General features: G+C 40.5%; 1 protein-coding gene across 1 annotated transcript in view; it reads right to left on the reverse strand.

Annotated features, from left to right (window-relative positions):
- LOC122981340 (metabotropic glutamate receptor 7) overlaps nucleotides 1-22,882 on the reverse strand; it is a 325,191-nt gene that overhangs the window by 21,175 nt on the left and 281,134 nt on the right. The window contains exon 8 of the mRNA XM_044350024.1: nucleotides 21,908-22,843. Within this exon, the coding sequence (XP_044205959.1) occupies nucleotides 21,908-22,843 (936 nt within the window). The remainder of the gene's footprint in view (nucleotides 1-21,907; nucleotides 22,844-22,882) is intronic.

Consider the following 22,882-nt stretch of genomic DNA (forward strand, 5'->3'; position numbering starts at 1 on the left):
ACGAAGAAGAGGAGGAAGAAGAAAAAGAAGAGGAAGAAGAAGAGGAAGACGAAGAAGAAGAAGAAGAAGAAGAGGACGAAGAGGAAGAAGAGGAGGAGGAAGAAAAAGAAGAAGAAGAAGAAGAAAAAGAAGACGAAGAAGAGGAGGAAGAGGAAGAGGAGGAAGAGGAAGAAGAGCTGCTTCTTGTTCTATTCGTCTGAACTCCAGGAAACAGACTGATGAGTGATGAGAACGTGTAAAACACAACAAACATGCAATACATGAAACTAGAGCTGCAACAATCAGTCAATCAATTTATCAATCAACAGATAATCATTAATCATTCTGATAATCAAATAATAATTCAAGTCTTTTTTGAAAAGAAAAATATGAAACTTTTGCTGGTTCCAGACGATTAAATCTGTCACACATGACGGTAAACTGAACATCTTTCAAATTATAACGATCATCTTTCAATATTTACTGACATTTAATAGAAAATACAAAGCTTCACACGACAGCACGTCACATACACCCACACATAGAAATCAATAATGTAAACCAGGCTCGGTGGTCAAACAGCTGATTGGTCTTTAGTGCTGCAGCTGATCACAATAATCATCAGCTGCAGCTCGACGTGAAACGAGAGTCTGATAACCTGAAGCATCACGTATCATCCAGACGTCGTCATGGAAACCGTTTGGAAAAGAAAAGACGCTTTCAAATAACAGCTGGCAGGTGATTGGATGAACCATCTGTCAATCACCGACCTAACCGGCGAGGCAGCTGGATTCATGATGCCGATTGGTCGGAAACTTGACGTGATGTGATGACTTCATGAATCAGGTTTCCATCCGAACGAAGAGCAAACATCAAACAAAGTTTCAGAAGATTGATAGAAGAAGAAGAGAATGTGAGCTGATGTGTGTTTGTGTTGAAATAAACCAGAATCATCCTTTAAACTGGTTCCAGTGTGATTATTGGATAAATGGGAGCATCGATTGTTCTCGCAGCTCTTTCATTCTTCACTTTAACTGGTTTGAAACCTGTTTGTCCACAGGTTTGTGTTTTTCTCCAACACTTCTCTAAAAATCTCTCCCTCTTCATCTTTAACCCTGCACCTCTCCTCCTCTCATCCATCTCTCTCAACTCCCCATTTCTCTCTCTCTCTCTTTTTCTTTATCATAAACTACACGCCGCCATCAATCTTCCGCCGCTGTCCGAAGCCTTTTTAAAAAGCTTCTCTCTCTCTCTCTCTCTCTCTCTCTCTCTCTTCCATTCATCATTTACGGCTCTTTTAGCGTACCTGTCTCTGCTCTCGTCTCGTCCTCCTTAACCTTTCCTCACCGCCCTCCTCCTCCTCCTCCTCCTCCTCCTCGCTTCTCTCCGACTCTTTCATTCAGGTCTGACAGCCTTCCTCTCTCTCTCTCTCTCTCTCTCTCTCCTCGCCTCGGCCTCGTCATCCTCTCACCTCCTTCACTCTCCTCTCTTATCACAACTTTCTTTTTTTTTATTAAACTGAATTAATTCCACTGATTTCTCGCTCACATTTTAATGTGGTGCTAATTTCTAATTGTATTTAAATGTCCTTTAATAATAATGTATTTCTTTTGCACTTTGTCTTAATGCTTTTAATGTTTTATGTGAAACACTTTGAGTCTCTTTGTGGATGAAATCGTCTCGTCTAATGTTGCATCAGCAGAACATTAAAGCGACACAAAATATCACGATAAACAGTTTTATAATGATAATAATCAAACTTTACTGATATATTACCATTATTACTCAAATATAGTTGAATTACTTCACATCATGACAGTAGTAGAAGAAGTATTCAGATCCTACATTCACGTAAAAGTACCACTATGTTTACTGCAATCAAGCTCATAATAGTTATGTACTTTTACTGCAATACTTTAACTACATCACGCTATTAGCTTAGCTTAGCTAACTAGGATTTTTCATGCAGGACTTTTACTTGTAACGGAGTATTTGTACATGACTGTATTAGTACTTTTACTACTTTTCTCTCTCATGTTCACACGTTACAGCTCGACTCTGCAGAACGTTTATATTATTATTGTTTATGTATCTGTTGACAGAAAAACAGGACGTATCGTCATTTCTTTCTGATTTGAAGCAGATATATTTATCAATAAAAAACTGAGAGTAAAATAAATATTTAGAATTGACAGATGATAGATTTGAACAGAATATAAATGTATAATAACCTGCAGATAATAATAATAATAATAATAATAATAATAATAATAATAATCTGCTGTAAATCGTCTCTGTAGCTCCGTCCTGTTTCTTTACAAATCAAGTTTCCTCCAACTAATAAACTGTTGGATTGATTGTGAAGAAGAATACCCTTTGGAAGCAGACTCAATCATCAAAGGAGAACACATTTAGTTGGGAGACCTGATAATCAAATAACGTCTGAGACAACTCTTTTGATCAAACATATGCCAAGTTGGTGTCCTTTCCACCTCCTGACCCCTGCTGATGTGACCTCTCCTGTATTGCCCCTGGATTTGCCTTGATCTTGTATGTAAATGCCCTCCCTTTCTACCCTTTTGTTTATCATGTGTTAGTCACCCTCCTGACCTCTACTGATCTGACCCCTCCCGACGTGCCCCTGGCAAACCATGATCTTGTATGTAAATGCCCTCACAACCTTGATCCATACTGTAGCTTTTGTTCACCATTTGGTGCTTTGATCTTTACTGTATAAAGTCTCTCCACTTCTTCTGCTCTGGGTCAGTCTACTGTATCAGACCAGCTCTGTGTCAGTATGCTCACCGCATTTCCGGAATGCTATTAAACCACTTCCACCACAGCAAACTTTGAACAAGGACTTGAGTGAAATTTCTTCAACAATTGATAATCATTAGATCAGCTGTTACTGTTCCTCTCGGAGCCATTTTCCTCCTGCAGTAATAAAATGACGTCTTGTCAATTAAAACAATTAAAACCCGACATTTTAATCTAATATTAACTGATGTTAGTTTTCTGCAGTGAAGAACTTTTTAATTCTGTGATGTTTGAAACGTGACGTCCGTTCATCATCATCATCATCATCATCGACTCTACTGCTGCTGTACAGTTTGAAGTCAAGGTTGCCAGATCCTCCAGTCAAATATCCTCCATATCCATCTCTTTACTCTTTACAGGAAACACAAACCCAGCAGCTCTGCAGTTTTTATCTCACCGGCTGGATGTTAAGTTTTTATTAATTCATTGCAGAAACCAAATGTCAAATCAGAGAAAACTGACATAATTCATGTTTTTTAAAGATCTATAAAATGTTGATGTTTGCTGAGTTGTTTTTCACTTCGCTGCAGGTGAACGCGTCAGCAACAAAAGCTGATTTACAGCAATCACTGTTTTTCTGTATAGTATCATTTGTGTAATTGACTCCATTGAAAATGCAACAAAAGCTCCAGTGGAGAAGAAACTGACTTTCATTAACAGACGACAGCGAGGAGACTGATTCTTACTGTAGTTCTTCTACTTAGTTAAACAGATTCTTGCTTCTTTCTGTTTGGGGGGGGGGTGGGGGTGGGGGGTGGGGGGGTGGGGGGTGGGGGCGTTGCAGTGATGTGAAATGCGTCATAAAAATAATATTTCATTCATCTGGTGACTTCCTACTGACAGCCTCCAGATTTAAAACCCTGATATGAAATCTGAGCATGTGAGATTAAAGATGTTGATGTTTGATTTGGAGGATTAAACTGTAAAAAATCATGATAATAATGATAATAATGATAATAATGATAATAATGATCATCTCTGACGTCACCCACAGTTTCCTGAAAGCACCTCAAACACCCTGAAGCATATAAAACAGCTCTCCATCACCCCCCCCCCCCCCCCCCCCTCCACCTCCACCTCCACCTCCACCCCCCCACACCATGTCTCAGCTCTGCTGGTGCAGGAAGACAGTTCAAATTACAGGTTCAGTCCTTTAAATCTCCTCCCACCGCCTCCACACACACACACACACTCACACACACACACACACACACACACACACACACACACACACACACACAACACACACACACATCAACACATTGTGTGAGCAGCAGCATGATTAATGACATGGTCAAATATAGCTGCTGGATGTGTGTGTGTGTGTGTGTGTGTGTGTTTGTGTGTGTGTGTGTGTTCATGAGCCTGATTACAGTCAAACAGAAAAGATACAAATAAACACAAATTTGTGTTGTTTCAATGTTTCAACTTGAGTTTTATGAATCTGCTTCATTACGGTAAAGACAGGAGATGAAGAAGGACGGCAGTGTGTTTCTCTTCATCCTTTTTATGTGTTTTTTTTAAATTTAATTTCATAAAACAAACGTGAGTAGAGACGCTGGAAACTCCCAAAAAGTTGAAATATCATAAAAAGCTTTTCTACTTGGATGAGGTGGAGAAGTTAATGTTTGAATAAAAGCAGAATGAAACAGATTCAGTGAATAAATGATGTCATACAGGAAGAGACCAAACATGGCGGCAGACGTTTCTCTGGGCGGCGTTCACTACGTGTCTGTATAACTGAAACACAGCTGCTGTGGCTGGTTGAAGCTCAACGAGGACCTCGGTCTAACTCGTTAGCTTCCGCAGGACTCCGATGTAAAATGTAATAAAACAAGTAAACAAGTATTTTCTTACAGGAGTATTCAAAGTCAGGTTCTCCTAATCAGCAAACTGTACGACGGTAAGAAAACCGTGTGGCTCGGTCTTTACTAAACCACAGGTTCACCCCACTGGGACAAAAGGGACTTATGTCTCTTAAAGTGACAGTAACCTACTTCACTGTTATAACAGAACGCTTAAATAATGTTGCCTTTAAAATATCACACTTACATCAACATCAGTTAAATCAAATAATTATTAGCTGAACTTTAACAAATTACTATTAACGAACTTATTCAGTAACTTATATGTAATTTCAATTTACATGAATTGTTTGACAAAATGTCATTTACTGAACTAAACATACATAAACGTGACTCGGCTCCCACAGCTGCTATCAAAACGCCTCCAGCAGCAGGAAGCTGTGATGTCATCACGCTCTCCATCACCAGGAAGTGATGTCACGTTTCCATGGTTTCAGCTCTGACTGTTCATTACATCTTCTGTTTCTGCTTCGCTGCAGTTGACACTGTTTACTGTTAATATTCACTATAAACAGTCCCGGATGGAAACAAACATTCATTCATGTTTTCTTTTTATTGATATTCTGATATTTTGGTTAAAGTTTACGTCACGTTTGGGTGGAAACGGGACTCATGACTGGAGGGAAACACCAGAAAGAAAACTGGTTTCAGTAAATCCAAACAGATTTTTTGTGTTGAGTTCAACTTTGGTGAACTTGTGAACATGAACTCTGTCGTCTTTTTCCTCATTATTTCATTAAATAATCTCCTGGATAATGAACATAGAGACTCAGGACTCTCCTGGATGATGTAACCATCCTACAGGTTCATATTCTGACCTCCAGCTTTCATTATTTATTCATTTTTTCAGGTTTTTTCTGTCATTTTTGTGGACGACTCTTAATACTACAATACCCATGAGCCTCGGCTGCTGTTGCTATGGAGACGAAGCCGGTCAGAAGTGTGAATCAGAGCGTCATGAACTCAAAACACTTTGTTGCTGAAGTTGTAAACAAAGCGCGTCGCCGTGGTTACTGAATTCACTCAAAGTGACTCAGAATTGTTCGTTGCCGGCGGCGCGTGTGACAGAATTTGAAGCTCTGTGATTGGATGTTTCTTGCTGAAATTAAAAAAAATCTAAATAAAAAAAAAACTTTATTGTTCAACTTTGTTGTACAAAAGTAGAAATTTGTCTCCAGCTTGCATCACAATCACTGAGACACAAAATATCAAGTGCAAACATTTAAATACACTATATTATCCTTCAGTTTTTATGTCCACAGTCTCATAACTTTGACTTTTTACCAAAGAAGCTCTGAGACTTTGCTGTGATGATTCAACCAGGAGAGTTTCATGTCGATCCGAACTGTCAGTAACATCGTCTACGAGGAAAAAACGTCTCGCTGCAACCAACCAGCAGCCCCCGAGAGTCACTGAGCTTTAAACTGAGATTATTATCTGCATGAGAGGAGAGAAGCAGAGGAAACACACAACCTAGAAGAAGCTACACACACACACACACACGGTGGCAGATAATCAATAAGTCTTCATTAGAGAGAGTCGGGGGTGATGCTGATGGGCTGCTGGATATCAGGCGGATGTGACACCAGCAGACCTGACGCCTGTTACAGCATCGCCTCTGTCAGCTTCAAATATCTGATGGTTGATTAACATACATGAAGTGGACAAAATAATAGGAACACTTCTAATGCTCTCCAGTGCATCACCAGCACCGACTACCACCTCAATAATAATCAATAATAATAATAAAGTAGAATTATCACCTTTATGACTGTAACAGAGTTAAAAAAAAGGCACTTTATGATCCTTAGTTCCACTTTGTGTTTGTGAATTTTTAAATAGAACCGTTAATGTTGTAACATTTAATGCATATAGTTTACTGTCAATACTCTTATTTTACGCAGCTGTTTCGTGTTGTTTTGCTAATATGAGTTTAATAGATGTTTTCATTTAACTTTCTTGGTGTCATGTAGTCAACGTAGCGCTGCAGAGATTTTAGCGTCTATTTCTGAGTGTAAATTCTGTTATTTTGCATGTTTAGGAGCAGAATGTGCAGCAAATTATATGTGTTACGTTGTCTTCTGCAGGTATGTGCCTTGTTTTTCTTAAGTGTTATAATTTTCGTTGTCTCTGTTTAATCACCCGACCCCCACGTAGTTGTTTATTTTACCCACCAGGTGGCGCCGCTGTTTGTCCTTCTAAATGTTGTTTTTATTGTTTCAAATTTAAGTTTTGAAGAGGAGAAAGTTCAGACTTTGTTGTTATAATTTAGGACAAAGAAAAGAGAAAAAGAAGAGTTTCTTGTCTATTTTAATGGCTCTTGGTTAGAACTTTAATATTGTGTTGATCTGTGTAAGTGTGGTAAAACCCAATTAATGTATTTATATACTTTATTTTGGGAAATATAATGAAATCGGACAGTGCTGTTTTGCATTGCTGAGGGAGCAGATGAAGGTAAATTATGTGTTACATTGTCTTCTGCAGGAGCTAATAAAAAGGGCGGGAAACCAACCGTCTGAGTCTTCTCATTACCTGCTCGAACCACCTCTGTCACATGACTGTCAGCGTCACAAAGTGACATTTTGTTCCTGTTACTCTTTGATGTATTTCTTATCAAATTTGTTTTCTTTGATTAATCAGTATAACATCTAAATTTATATCTGTAGTACTGCTTTCACACACATTGTTTTGTCACATAAGTCCTCAGTGGGTTTTTTGGAGTTATACATTATATTAGCTTATTTTAATCACCATGTTGTCATCCAACTACTTCCTGCTTTTAAGCTCTTGCTGACATCACCTGTGATGTCATGCGTGGGACCAAATATGGGGGTAAATGTGTTTTGTATTTAGTAATTAAATGTCTGGTTTGATATTTAGTCCTGCTGAGACAGACTGGACGTCTTGTTTAAAGGAAGAGTTGTTGGTTTGAAGACGTCTGTGATCCTGCCGGTTAAGATCCGTTTGATCTGTTTGTTTTCATTTCATTTTTTGAGACTCTTGTTTTTTTATTCATTGAACACGTCTCTGAGTCCGAGTCTTCCTCACGTCACCAAAAAACTGAAACTGTAGAAGCTTCGTAAAAGTAGAATTGACGTCAGAGCTGTTGTGTTCGATTACACAGGTGTTCCTAATAAAGTGGACTGAAGTTTCCACATCACAGCTGCATACTGGACCAGTCTGGATTGGCTACAAACCAGTTGTGATGTCATAAATCCTGCAGGTGTTAAAGTCGTCTTCCTCTTCATCGTCTCTGTGCTGCTGAAGGAGGAAAGTTTCTCACCTTAAATCTCATGTTTTAAAACACGTCTGCAGGCTCTTTAAACTCAGATTAAAGGTAAAACACAGAGAAACTTTCCTCCTCCAGCAGATGAATGTGAAAACAAACTCACACATCATTCAAACTGGGAACTGAAGGAACGGACGACTTTAAACTTTTCTAATTGAAACTGAACCGAGTTCGTCTGGAGACGTTTTCCTGCAGTCGGCGTCTGTTTGTGCAGCTGCAGACTGACGGCGTTAGAACTCGACTTTGGATCAACTGACACGTCAGAGCAAACTATCACTTTCTCTCCTCCTCTTCCTCTTCCTCCTCTTCCTCCTCCTCACTCTCACATCAGAAACATTTTCATCTCTCTGCAGCCTAAGAGCCGCTATCATCTCATCAGCTCCTGCTCTCCTGCATCCTCTCGTTGCATTTTAAACGTCCCTCTTAAGCTTTAAAACTTCACCTACTTGGGTTTTACCACCTGCTGCTCACGCTGCTGCATCGTGTTCTTTATTTTCATATGTAAAGTAGGAAACTGCCTCCTGAGACTCAGACCAGTCTGAGACGAGACAAATAAGGAGCAGATGTTGGGTAAATATTATTTGAAAGCTTCAAACAACAATTCTTTCTTAAACACGACTGAATGTGATGATGCACTGTGATGTTTCCTCTCAGGTTTCCATTTAGACGCCTGAAAAACAGCAGTTTAACCTTCAGGTGTTCTTTCTTCTTCTCAGTTTCCTTCATTTTAGTCGATTCATTGATTAGTTGTCAACTACCAAATTAATCAACAACTATTTTGATAATTGATTCATGGTTTTCACATTTTCTGATCTGATTCCAGCTTCTTAAATATGAATATTTTCTGGTTTTTTTAGTCTCTGTGACAGTAAACTGAAGATCTTTGAGTTGTGGACAAAACAAGACATTTTCTGACGTTTTATAGACCAAAAAATTAATCGAGAAAATAATCAACAGATTAATCAACACAGTCGCCAGAAGAAAATGTCGGCATTAAACGTTTCTGCAAACGTTGAAACGTTGAATATATACGTTTCAACACGTGAATTACGCATCATATCATCATCATAACATTTCTACCCGTTGAATAATGATGTTTTATGGTGTGACAACACTGTGGTTCAGGTCTGGTTAGGTTTAGGCACAAAAACCACTTGGTTAGGGTTAGAGAAAGATCATGGTTTGGGTTAAAATAAAAATAAAAAATAAAAACAGCTGATGTCTCACTAAAAAAAAACAGTTTTCTCGCCAGAAAAACGGCTGCAAATGTCCTGACGTCTCGCTAAAAGCACCCGCTTTAGACGGTTGAAACAGGAAGCGGACATTGGTTTCGGTTTCGAGGTGAAACTTACTAACCGTCCACCCGCCCCTCCTCCTCCTCCTCCTCCTCCTCCTCCTCCCATACAGGAAAGATCAACTCATATAGATCACATGTGAACTACGTCACTTTAGAAATGTTGAGATGATACGTATTACATGTGTTGAAACGTAGATATCCAACGTTTCTGTGGTTTGCAGAAACGTACAGTGCCAACATCGATAATGAAAATAAGTTGCAGCTTTACGTCATTCAGAGGTTTTAAGTCACTATATGTGTCAAACATTTATAGGTTGTTCAGACATGTTGATGCTTTAGGAGACATAAAGCTGAACAAACATAATTAAACATAAACATCACTGTTAAGTACAAGTAAACACAAAATAAAAACATAGTTAATAAAGATCAATTGAGTTATTTTTACTGGAGAAAAAAGCAGAAATTTGATGATTATGAACCAAAATCTCAAGTTGGTGGATTTACTGGAGGTGACCCTGAACACATCACAGAGAAACAGGTTGGTTCAGCTGGTTTTTACTGTGTTTGATGTCTGTTCTGGTTTGACACAGTTATGATGTTCAGATTACGAGGTGTGAAGCTTTAAGGGTTAAAAGAGCCGGCAGCTGTACAGTACGGGACTGCAGCCTGCGCCTTCAGAGATGAATAACTCAGTGATTTATGTGAAGCTGCTGCACAGCTGGTTTCTAACCAGCTGGTCATGTCCCTCACCTTGGTGATAATATTAAATACAACCTCAGTGCACAAGGCAGCAGCTGCTCTTCAGGGACTGAGTGTGTGGTCTGTTTTCCAGCCGTCCTCAAAAAAAAAAAAACGACAGTATAGGTCGAAAATAAAACCGACAGAAACGACCTACAGTTACGTTTGATTGACAGACGCCATCCGGCAGCCGTAGTAATTATGATGTTCAGAGGATATAAAGGTGACAAATATCCATATCAGACGGATGTGTTTCTGTTTTCAATATATGCTGCAAATGTGCTGACAAGAGAAAAAATATAAATATTTGTAAAGGGTTGGAGTTCATATCCAGGTTTATATTTCAACATGTGCAGCAACTAAAGGATCAAATAACTCAAAGATCTTCTTTTGTAATATTAGATATTGAATTTAAGTAAATTGACATTAAATTAAAGTTAAATTAAAGTGAACTAATGTTGAATTTCAGTAAAGTAACAATACATTTTGGTAAATAATCTTAAATTTAAGTAAAGTATCACTGAATTTAAGTAAACTTACATTAAATTTAAATAAAATTAAATTCATAATGTAAACTCATGATAAATAATGTTGAATCAAGACGAGTGTTGGATTTAAATTCCTTGGAGTGATAAATTATGCTGAAAGCTGTCACATCTTGCCTGGACTTTGGGTGTTTTTTTGGTCTTATGTTGTGTTCTGTGGGGTCTCCTGGTTTTGCACGTCTGTTTAGTCCCTCGGTTCATAAGGGTTTTCTTGTATGATTTGGGTGGTGGGTTTTAGAGGACTGCATCATTAGTTTGTTGGGTTGTGTGCTTGGGTTTGTGTTTGTGGTTGGTTTTGGATGGGTTAGTGTAGATGGCATTGAGTTTGTTTTCTGGGTTTTTGTTCTGTTTCCCTTGTGTGTTCATGTGCTCCTCCACACCTGCCCTGCATTTGGACTTGTTAGCCCTGCCCTGCTGTCTTCCCCACACCTGCCCTGTGTTAGCCTCGTCAGCCCTGCCCCGCCCCCTGTGTGTCCTCAGCCAATCAGCTCCCTGTATGTTCATTCCCCTCTCGAGTTTTCCACCCATCTCCCCACCTGCACCTCATCTCCTTGTTAGTTCAGTTTCTTTAAGTTCTGGTTTTCTGTTCAGTCCTGGTTGGATCGTTTTGTGTTGTTTCTTCTGCTAGTTCTGTTCAGCTTTGTTTGTCTGTCCATGACCATCCACAATTAAAGGAGTTTTTCATCATATCTGCATTCCAGCCTCTTCGTTTGGGTCCACTCCTGCTTCCCCGAGTCTGACAGAAAGCCACATATAAATAATATCAAAGCAAAACATTTTAAAGTCAATACTGTATAAAGTTAAAGATTTTCGTTATATACTGTTCCTTTATATCCATATAGATCTACTGTGTGGTAGTCTGGAGAAATGCATACAAAACAAAAACAAATCTAATCTTCATACTTCAATAAAGACTTGTAAGAATTGTAAATTAAAATACTCAAAAACAATTAAAGAATTGAAATTAGAGATTTGCACGACTTTGGAAATGTCACTTATAATGTCAACGTGTCCAATAAAAGGATTTAAAACGAGAGAACGTCGCTGTTCTCGTTCCTCGCCGTGAAATGTTTTCAGTGGAATTTCTTTCTATCACATAAATAAATAAATAAATAAACAAATAAAATACTTCCTCTGAAACACATTCACATTGATGTCAGTGAGTAACGGCAGCGCTGGAGGAGAGGAGGACGAAGAGGAGAACGGAAAGAGAAGGATGGAAGAGAGGAAAAAGTCGTTAAGAGGAGTAAAGCAAGGCATAACTCATGAAAGGAGGAAACAAGACACAGGAAATGAAGGAGGAGGAGGAGAGACAGGTGGAAAACACACACACACACATTAATGGCTGCCATAAAATGCATGCTGCATGAAGAAATGATATTAGCATTGCAAATATTGTCCTGCCCTCCTCCTCTTCCTCCATCCCGTCTGTATATACGGGATCATTTAGCTGGAACACACAGAGTTAAATCAGGCTGGATGCCGGCAGTTTAAGCCTTAATGACGAGAACAAGGCTCCGTTGTTTGACCTTGGCATTTTGCATGAGGAGACGTACGACTCTCCGGGGAAATGAGCTGCTCTGCCGCTTGAAGAAAACACTTTCCTGCACTGATTTATTCATGAAGTGCGAACATGTCACAGCGGATTCTGTCTTTACATCTCTGTTCATGATGCCGACACTGAAACTGCATTTAGGACGTCCCGCTATACCAGGACGCTCCATTAAAACCAGCACTAATAAACTCAGCAGACCAGATCCTAACACACGTAATTTAACTTTTCATCAATCGCTGTGTGAAGACGGCGTGATGTCATATTTCAGAGAAGCTTGACCTCTGAAAACCTGACCTGAACCCGACGGATCCCGACTACAGGTCCAGTGTTTTTCTCTTCAGGCTCAGGTTGGATTATTTTCTCTTGTTCTCTTTGTAGCCAGTTTTCATCCAAATTCAGTGAAAAGTTTAACCGAATTTCATATAAATCTGCAGAAGAAGACGAGCCGACGTCAGCTCATCAGCGAGGTGGAAAAAACCGTCACAAACGAAGCATCAGAGCAGGTTGAAGCCCTGACTTTTGACTTGCAGGCAGCAAGTTTTGACAGGATATAAATAACAGGAAACCACAAAAAACAGAATATATCCTCTTTAAATATTAATGACTTCTAAGCCTTTTTAGGCTGCAGCTGTTGCCATCTTTGTTGTGTACAGTTACCATGGTTACAGGCTGGTGTAAACAGCAGTGTTTACCTGTTGGGACACATCTTTCCATCTAAATGTGGTGCAAATTTTAACAACTTTAATCTCCGAAGAATCCCTAAAAGAAAACGTGATTGAAAGCTCGTTTCCATCCGACTCACAGCTTTACTTTGAACTCAGTTTCTCTGTGTAATGACTTGTGATAAGAAGTGAACCAGACATGAGAGAATAAAGCGTATGAGTGCATGTATTATCTTGTGTGTTCGGTGGGATGACTGTGTCGTGCTCATGTACTCCTCTTCCTCAGCTGAAGGACAAGATCCTGCATTAATGTAAAGGAGACAAACTGCCGTCTCAGATAACAAGAACAGATTCACTCTGTGAGCTTTAAAGAGTTTCTGCTCCACATTCAGCCTGTGACACAACTAAACTTAGCAAAAAAAGTGAGGAAATTAGTGTTTGGTAGATTATTTCTTTGTTGTAACGATGCTTCTTGGCAATAGATCTTATACCGTTGGAAAGCCTGTTTATTTTCCTTTTAAATGGAGCCACATTTGTAAGAAACATGCATTAATGGGATGAGCAGCAGAGCTGAGTATGTGGGTTGCGCCCATGAAAAATTTGCCAAATCTTCTCTGCCAATGCCAAACAGCTTATTCTGCCATTGACTCTTGTTTGGTGTTTGGTGGATTGGATGAATGAAGTTTGAAGACATATTGGCAATTTAACTATTTATTCATTTAACAAACAGGAGCCTCAGTAGCGTGTGGAAGAACCATACACAGCCACAACAGCCTGGCACCTCCTCCTCATGCTGGTCACCAGCCTGGTCACACACTGCTGTGGGATGGCGTCCCATTCTTCAACCAGCATTTGTCGGTTTGTGGGCTTTAGGATGGAACGGCCTGCCAGCAGTCCTGACCTCAACCCCATTGAACACTTGTGGGATCAGCTTGGGCGTGCTGTTCGTGCCAGAGTGACCAACACAACCACGTTGGCTGACTTGTGACAAATGCTGGCAAATTTTTCATGGGTGCAACCCATATACTCAGCTCTGTTGCTCATCCCATTAATGCATGTTTCTTACAAATGTGTCACCATTTAAAAGGGAAATAAACAGGCTTTCCAACGGTATAAGATTTATTGCAAAGAAGAAGAAAGAAATAATCTACCAAACACTAATTTCCTTACTTTTTGTGCTACGTTTATAAAAGCAAAAAGACACAACGAGATGACTTAAGATTGATTGAAAGGTGATTGATGATTTAAAGAGCAACGGTCAAAGCTCAAACGATGGAAAACATGATGGAAATATGACATTTCATGTATTGATGTGAGGAAGGTTACAGCCTCCTCATCATCATCGCTCCACACAGATCTGTTTGTTTTCAGCTCTTCAGTCACATGATTCATTTATTCACTCATTTGTTTTTTTTATCTACATAATTACGTCTCTCAGCAAATAAAAACTTTATCACCTCCAACCTGCAAATTAAAAATGTGAATAAAAACGTGTCAGACTCAACATATCTGCATCGCTGCGCGTCATGAGTTGCAGGTAGATACACAACACTCACAAACAGCCAGTGGTAGTTTTACAACTGACGAAACTGAAACACTGACTGTATGAAAACAATATTGTTTTACATAATTAACAGTGTTAAAGACACGTTACATCTCAGCAACATCGCTGATCGTCTGCATGCAGCTTATAAAACGTATAAAGTCTTTTTTTTCCCTGTTTATTTTAGGAGGGTGTTTAAAAGCCTCAGATGAAGATCAGATGAAGGATCTCTGATGTCACGTCTCACATCGTCGCCGCCGCGCTGCTGCGAGTCACCTGCAACCCTGAACTTAAAGCTGATTCACTCAGCGTTAAATCCCTGAACGAGTCTGCCACTGCATTCATATCAGAGAATACACACAATACACCTCTGTTACATTTAGATACAGCAAATCCCCCTTTCAGGATACAGCAAACAGCTTTTTATCAATATGAGAAAGGACGCTGTTAAGCACACAGAGGCTAATCCCTCTGCTTTATGTAATATTACTACCTGCACACAGACGGGGTTCTGTTTGTCTCTGCGTGTCTCACAAGACTTCAAAAAGTTTATTCTTGTGTAGAAAAACAAGGTTTAGAAGTTAGTTTGAGGCTTTGCTTAAAAATGTATGAGCCACTTATCTGACATGAAAAATGCAGGCGCACGTGCTTTATGTCTTCTGATTGAGTGTGTGATTCAAATATTCAATAACTCACCTCCTGTTGCACTAAAAAGACACTTTTAAATCTTCTAATGAAGCAGAGAAGCTTCAGATAAATCACCTCATCGTCTCCTCACACGCTACAGTTATATTTGACATTTTAAGCATATTAGTAAAACTCTCCTTTATTTAAAAGGTCTATTATTAATTGTCATTTTGTTTATTAGCGGTGCAGTGAAGACGTTAGCAGGTCGTGTTGTTTAAAGCTCGACGTCCTCACAGGTGTTTCCACTTATTTGACCTGATTAGATTCTTCTCAGTCGGCTTCATCCATCTGTTCTCATAGTTTAAAGTCATTTTTAAAACGAAGAGTCTGTGATTTCAGTCAGAAGACAAAAGCAGCAACTGTGACTGGTAGGTTGTTATCAGATGTAACCTAACATTAGCTTAAAACTAGAACCCTGTAAAAGAGTCTTAAATATCTGCACTTAACGACTATTAAACGACTAAATTCATGATTTGACCACAGGGGACGATCGTAGTTATGCTAGAAACAGGAAATGAACAGCGTTAAAGCCTCCGTCCAACCTCCTCTGGATGAGGAAACGTGTCCACATATATAAACGTCATCTGAGCATCACCACCGCTGCTCCTCCTCACAGTTACCACGACCGCCGGATGATCTGTCACTCAAACTAGCTTGTTTTTGGGGGCGACTGATGTTATGACCTGTTGTGTCGTTTCTCTTGGGAGGACAGACTCGTATACATGACATGTGGCTAACACACTGAGGCTAAAGCTAACCGGATGAAGGTCGCACATTAAGAAATAAATACGACGTCACGTTTACACACCGACTCCGAAAGGTTCATCCGCCATTAGTTTTCAGAGCAGGTTCGGCAGAGAAGTTACACACAGACTGACCACAGGACGACTATTGATCATGATCTGGTCTGTATGTTGCAGCGTTTTGAGGCTGTCTGAATATCTGCGGATCCAGTCGAAAGGCTGATCACCTGTGATCAGGTGTGTGTGTGTGTGTGTGTGTGTGTGTGTGTGATTTTTGTCACCTCACAGGTGTTTTAACTTAGTTTACCTGATCAGACTCTTCTCAGGGTTAGGGGTGGGTATAATTCTTTCTGATTTTTTTTAAACAATTCAACTGTTAGAGAGACAAAGACGTAAAGGTGCAAAGAAGAACAATAAAGGTGCAAAAACAAGACAAAAACATGCAAAGTGAAGACGAAACAGAGCAAAAACGAGACAAAAACTGCACTGACAAGACAAAACGGTGCGAGACAGAAGTGCAGAGTGAGCACACGGACGTAGAGTAAACCTGAACGTTTGACCTGAGCTCTGCTGCTGTGATATGAAATGATAATGCTGCGTGTTGCATCCTGCTGCTCATCTGAAGCTCTTTTACTTTATTCAACATCTAAACTTTTATGCTTCTGAAATCATCATTATTATGACTCACGCTGATATTTCTATATAAAAGTTTAATGGACTTCAAGCTTTTCTTTCCTGTTTGAGTCTGTTTACAAGTAAACGCGTGTGTGTGTGTACATACGTGAGTGTCCACAGTGTGCATGTTGTGCTTGTTCATTAGTGTCAGTCAAAGTGTTGCTCTTGCATTGCGTGGGAGGATATTTGTGTCCCTTTTTCCTTCCCTTTGTTTGTATTTGTGTTTGTCAAACTGGCCTCTTCAACACAGAACTATCCCCCCCTCCTCCTCCTCTTCCTCCCTCCTCCTCCCTCCTTCTCCTCCCTCCTTCATGCCTTTGTTGCATCACTCCCCCCCCTCCTCTTCCCTTCATCTCGTCTGTCTGGTTTTAGTCCTTCCTTCATGCCTTCGTCCCTCTCTGCCTCGCCGTCTGCCTTTGTGCATGTTTGCATGTGTAAGTTATGTGCTTCAGAGCATCCATGCCTGTTTTCTTTCTGTGTGTGTGTGTGTGTGTGTGTGTGTGCGTGTGTGTGTGTGTGTGTGTGTGTGTGTGTGTGTGTGTGTGCAGGGCGAGCAGCTCTCTCCTCATCTGTATTCAGCTCGTCTTGGAGCAGGTAGGTAATGACAAGCAGCAAAGGCCAGGATGTCACCGCTCCACTCAGCCGCTGCTGGCTGCCTGCTGACGTCAAGCCTTCACACACACACACACACACACACACTGATGCATGCACACACACTTCACTGTGCCTGCTCTCTGTTTGGAATAGAATAGAATAGAATAGAGTGTATATACTCGATAGCTGCTTTGACTGACACATCATATAGATATAGATTTACAATATATACATTTACAATAACTAAATAGACTAACTCAAATATAACATATACTAAACTACAATAGAATATATAAACTGTAGTTTACTATTATATATGACATCACCTGCTGTTTGCTGCAGTAAACAAGGTTGTTGGCTGATATAGAAAAACAAGATGTGCATTTAGAGATGACTGGACGGAGGAACGTGTGTTCATTCAGCCCGAGAATCATTTGATTAGCGATGAGACGGTGGCCATGATGAAGAGCGGGAACGTAAAAAAACGTGCCGCTACGACACCTAATAAAAAAAAAAACACGAAGAAGAACCACAAAGCAGCTGAAGTCGTGATGTCGTGAGAATCCAGCAGCAGAAGAAGAAGAAATGCAAAATATTAAAAATCATTAAATTAAAATAGAATCGTTCGTGATAAGAAGTCGTTTTACTGCAATTTCACGCTAAAATGAGCACAAAAATGACAGCGAGCTTCCCCCGACCTGCATAAACAGCCTCCACCTGCACACACACACACGCAAAAAACCATAGAAGAAGACTGCAACGTATCGGCATGTTTGAACCAACATGACGACAGTGTTGTAACATCAGCTGCAGGTCGGAGCTGCTGTTCTCTTTCACACACGTCATGTGACTCAGCTGCAGTAACGTGATGTTCAGACAACTATCACTGGTTCCTCTGGTTTCTAAGTGGATTTAATGGAGGATTACTGGTGACGGACATCAGAGATGATATTACATATTTCATCTTTTCATGTGTCTCTGCAGGTGAGACCTTCGCCCTGATGATGCAGCCTCTCTCTCTCTCAGCCTGCAGCTCTGCAGGAAAAACACCTTCCCGACATATCCGCATATATATATCTGTCCTCCTTCAATCTCTCTCTCTCTTTCCCTCCACCAACCCTTCAAACCACAGATCACGCTGTGCTCTCCTTCTTCTTTTTCCTCCCCAGTCTCCCAATTTACTTTCAGCGCAGCTCTCTCTCTCTGTACCTTCCTGCTTCATCTCTCTCTCTCCTCCCCACAGATCTCTTATCTTCCTCCTGCTTTCCATCTCTGTCGGCTGCAAAAACTCTTTCATGATCCTGCTCCTCGCTACACGTCCCAGTCCTCCTTCATAGAAAATTTAAAAAAAAAACTAATTTCTGCAGAACATCATGACTAATATTTCACTTTTCCTCCTCCGCTTGGCTGCAATTTACTGACAGAGATTTTTAATGTTTGGTCAATTTGAACCCTCTTTAATTCAGCATTAATATACTGTTCTGTTTATATAAGAAGACGTGTGTTCTGGAGGTTAAGTTTGAGAAAGTGGGCGTCATTTTATTATAAGTTGCATCTGTTAGGAGTTTTATTCAGTCTGTGTGTTTGTTGTCTTAGATTTAGTTGTTGTTTATTATCTCAGTTGTTTGTTGCTTTGACACATGAATTCTCTTCCGACTATTTAAAGATTCAATCTTTTTTTTTTTTATCTGCAAATGATGTGAAAACTGTCGTCAGTGCTTTTAGATCAGTGAGACTCACTTTATTCCCGTCTGAGTCTGAACGACCTCGACCTCGACATGTTCTACGACACATGTTAAGATTTTAATCGTCACTTTTATGAGACGTAAATACGTTTCTCGCACGGATCTGTGAGAACGTTCTCTCCTCTCATTGGTCAGATGTTTCTACGGCGACAGCGAGAATATAAACACAGGAAGAAGCTCCGATTGGCCCGGATATCAATAAGACAACGTGCTTGGTTGTTAGACACAGACGCCGTTTAAACGCCATAATAATCAAACTTTATTGATTTATTTATATATATAAGCACTAAATTATACACCATAAAATAATAAAAAATGTACTGAAAATCAGGTTTTTATGTGATTTAAAAGAAGCAGAGTTTTCTGTCACCTGTTTTAAAGTCCTGACATATTTTTTTTTTTTAAAATCAGATTTCATATTGATTATAAATTTCTCTTCGTGGTCTCGTAGCTGCTCGTCTGACATGTTGTTCACATGTGAACCAGGACTCTCAGATCCTCTTTAGTCTCTTATTGTCTTACAAAGTTCAGGACAAACACGTGAGACAGTTTTTAGTCTCCGAGATGTTGAAACAAACTTTTATTGAATCATTTATTTGATTGTATTCATGTTTTACTTTGTCTTATCTATTTTATCTGTTATCTTTGATCTACAGCTTCTCTGTTATTGTTTTTAAATCTATTTTATTGGTTTTATAATTAGATTTTTATTCCCTTTAGTCAAGTTATTCTATCTATGAAAGTAAAACTATCTTGCTCAGTAAAAACCTTCTTGCACCTGCACGTGTGACTCCTGTAAATAATAAAGGTATTGTTGTGTTGCAGCTGACCCGCATCTGGTAAAGTTTTCTCGGTCTCAACGAGCTCCGGCCGGGCTGTGAGGCGGCTCGGAGGTCGGCAGCTGTTGAGGAGGACGGAGCGCGTCCCTCCGGTCGGGACACGAGTCCATCACAGAGGTTTTAAAGCAGTCCGTCTCTTTTAATGGCGAGTGCCAAGCGGAGAGGCTTAAGTCTCTGAGCGACTCTGCCAAAAGATCAAACCTCCGAGCTGTCAGCGAGCGGCGGGCCGGACACTCCAACCTGCTGCTGATAACACACAAATATCCTCCTCAGGGGGGGGAGTGAGGAGCAGCAGGAACCTCTTAATCTCCGCCTCTGGATACGTTCACAGCTCTGTTCCTAAACTTCAATCACTGGCAACTCAGGTATTAGAGGGATATTTGTACTTCATCAAAATGCAATTTAAATTCACTCAGCTGCTTACTGGTGAAGCTGAAGAAGTTCAGTGAATTAATAAAAGCTCACAAGCCTCCACTGATACACTTTCTGTAAAAAAACACTAACAAGCGCTGCCAGTAAAATGTCATCCATACAGAATTTATTTCCTCCTGATAAAAAATAAAAGAAGACAGATTTAAAACATCACACACAAGCTCACGTGATCATTATCCCTGCAGTGCATGATGGGAGAAGGCTAGTTTTTATAAAATGTTGATAAGACGTAAAGGTCAGAACAAGTTTCTTCCCTCCGAACTTTTTTCCTCGCAGGGTGACCGGAGTTGGTTTTTTGGGTCGTTTGGTAAAAACGAGCTGATCGTGTCGACTGCTGGGAGAAAAGACAAGAATCATATTGAGTCTCTGAGTTTACGAGCAAACACGGCGTCACACCTGAGGATCGCAGCTGTTGTCTGTTATTACGTTTCCTCACTGTGATGGTTTCATCAGGATCCTAACAAAAAACATAATGTTTCAACAACCACATTAACTTTTATCTGGATTTATTTTATCTTTTTTTTTATTTCTTCCTTTTTTTTTTCCAGTTGAAACAAAAATGCAAAATGTGGCTGATTGAGTTTCATGTCTCGTCTGGAAGCCTTCAGGCTGATCGTCACTCCGTCTGAATGATGCAGTGATTCCTGCTTTACTGTGATTTGTGTGCTTTTCTTTTACTTCTCTTGTCTTTAAACTGAAGAAAATATATTGTTTGTTTTCTTTATAAATGACATTTTCTGGCGTTAATAATGAAAGCATCTTTAAAATATCTTTTAAAAACAGTTAAATAACAGTTTCATCTATCTTCATACAGTCGTCCATCCTGCAGCTCTGTGTGTTTTTATCCTGTTTCATGCTTCAGTTTTGTACAGAACACCTGGTTTGTTTTTATGTTTTGTGGAAAAGTGTTTGATGTTATTTTATTTTATGACACTAAAAGCGCTCGAACAGAGAAGGAAACATAATCATTCATTTCAGAGTCTCCAGTGTGACACGAGGCTGCAACAATACTGACATTTATACTCCTCACATACATCTAGAACTTTAGTTATTATTTGATCGTTTCAGGTAAATGATCAGAATATGTTTTTGTTTGCAGCTAAAGGCCTGAATATGCTCTCAAGCAGACACGCACAGCTGCGGAACGTGTTGCACACGCGAGCAGCAGATCAGCGTCTAGTGATGTGCAGAGAGCCCAGTATTTGTATTTGTATCTGTATTTGTTGAGGCAACAAAACTATTTGTATTTGTATTCGAATAAAAGTGAATAAACTACCTTTATGAAGGAGGTCCCCACACCGGGTCACTATTACTTTACACTTTTCATTTATTGCCTATTTTCTACAACCTGACTTTGTGGAAAGGAGAAGAGGAACAACAGGTGATGGAGAGTCTCTTAAGAACACGTCATGTGTGTCAGTAGTTCAGCTTTATCTCTGGGGAACACTCCCAACTCCAGGACTGATGTCCAAATTAGGAAATGTGCATCATGTAGCAGGTGGATGTGACTCCCCTCACTGAGACCTGCTGACAGACGTCACAGCGTAGCAGAGGAGAGACACTGAGATAGTGATGTAACCGACCTGCACGCTGGTATTTGACATGGTTTATTTATCTTCCTGAAAACAAATAATTTTTAAAATATTTGTATGAAACAAATATTCGTAAAAAAAAAGACTATTTGTGCTTTGCAGAATAACTTATTTGTATTTGAGCACACCCCTGTCTGTCAGCGTCTACTCCTTTTTTTGTGTGTGTGTTGTTGTTTTGTAAAGTAGTTCAGCTCTTTTGTTTTTCATTAATTAAAATAATTTGATATGTATATGTGAAAATAATTTTGAAAAAGTATAAAGAAGAAGAAGAAGTCTTGTCATCTCCACCCTCATATCCAGCCGTTCTTACCTTTTCTGCAGACTGCGCCGTGCCGAAGAAGATGGGTATGAACGCCAGCCAGACGATGCAGGTGGTGTACATGGTGAAGCCGATGGGTTTGGCCTCGTTAAAATTCTCCGGCACCCCGCGGGTCTTTATGGCGTAAACAGTACACGTCACCATCAGTAAGATACTGTAACCCAGCGAACAGATGATCTGCAGATCCGTGATGTCGCATTTCAACACGCCTCGCGCTAGATCCGGGTTGATGGTCTTCTGCTCGTCGTAGTCTATGATGGTGTTGGGCGGATCCACCCCGAACCAGATCAGCACCCCCAGCAGCTGCACCGAGATGAGGCTGGAGGTGATGGCCAGCTGCGAGGTGGGGCTGATCAGCCGGGGCGCCGTCACAGACTTCTTGCCCTGCTCAAAGATCCGGTAGATGCGGTTGGTTTTGGTGAGGAGGGCGGCGTAGCTGATGCACATACCCAGACCCAGAAAGATCCGCCTGAACGAGCACACGCCCACGTCCGGCTTCGCTATCATGAGGAACGTGATGATGTAACAAAGGAAAATCCCGGTCAGGAGGACGTAACTCAGCTCGCGGCCGGACGCTCGCACAATCGGCGTGTCGTTGTACCGGATGAACGTCGCCATGACGAAGATCGTGGCGATGATCCCGAGCATGGCGAGGAAAACCGGGATCACCGCCCACGGAGAGTGCCACTCCAGCTTGATGATGGGAATGGGCTGGCAGGACGTGCGGTTGGCGTTGGGCCTCATGTTGTAGGAGCACAGCTTGCAGGTGAACTCGTCGTGTTGGTACTGGTAGCCGTCGCAGGGCTCGCAGTGCCAGCAGCACGGCATCCCCTTCACCACCTTCTTCCTCTCGCCGGTTTTACAGGGAAGGCTGCACACGGAGCTGGGGATGTCCTGCTCCCCCCGAGGCCACTGCATGTCCTCGATCTGTGGAGGGAAACAGGAGAGGACCGTTAGATTGAGTCC

Source organism: Thunnus albacares, chromosome 4, assembly GCF_914725855.1.
Source record: "Thunnus albacares chromosome 4, fThuAlb1.1, whole genome shotgun sequence".
In the NCBI taxonomy this organism is placed as follows: domain Eukaryota; kingdom Metazoa; phylum Chordata; class Actinopteri; order Scombriformes; family Scombridae; genus Thunnus; species Thunnus albacares.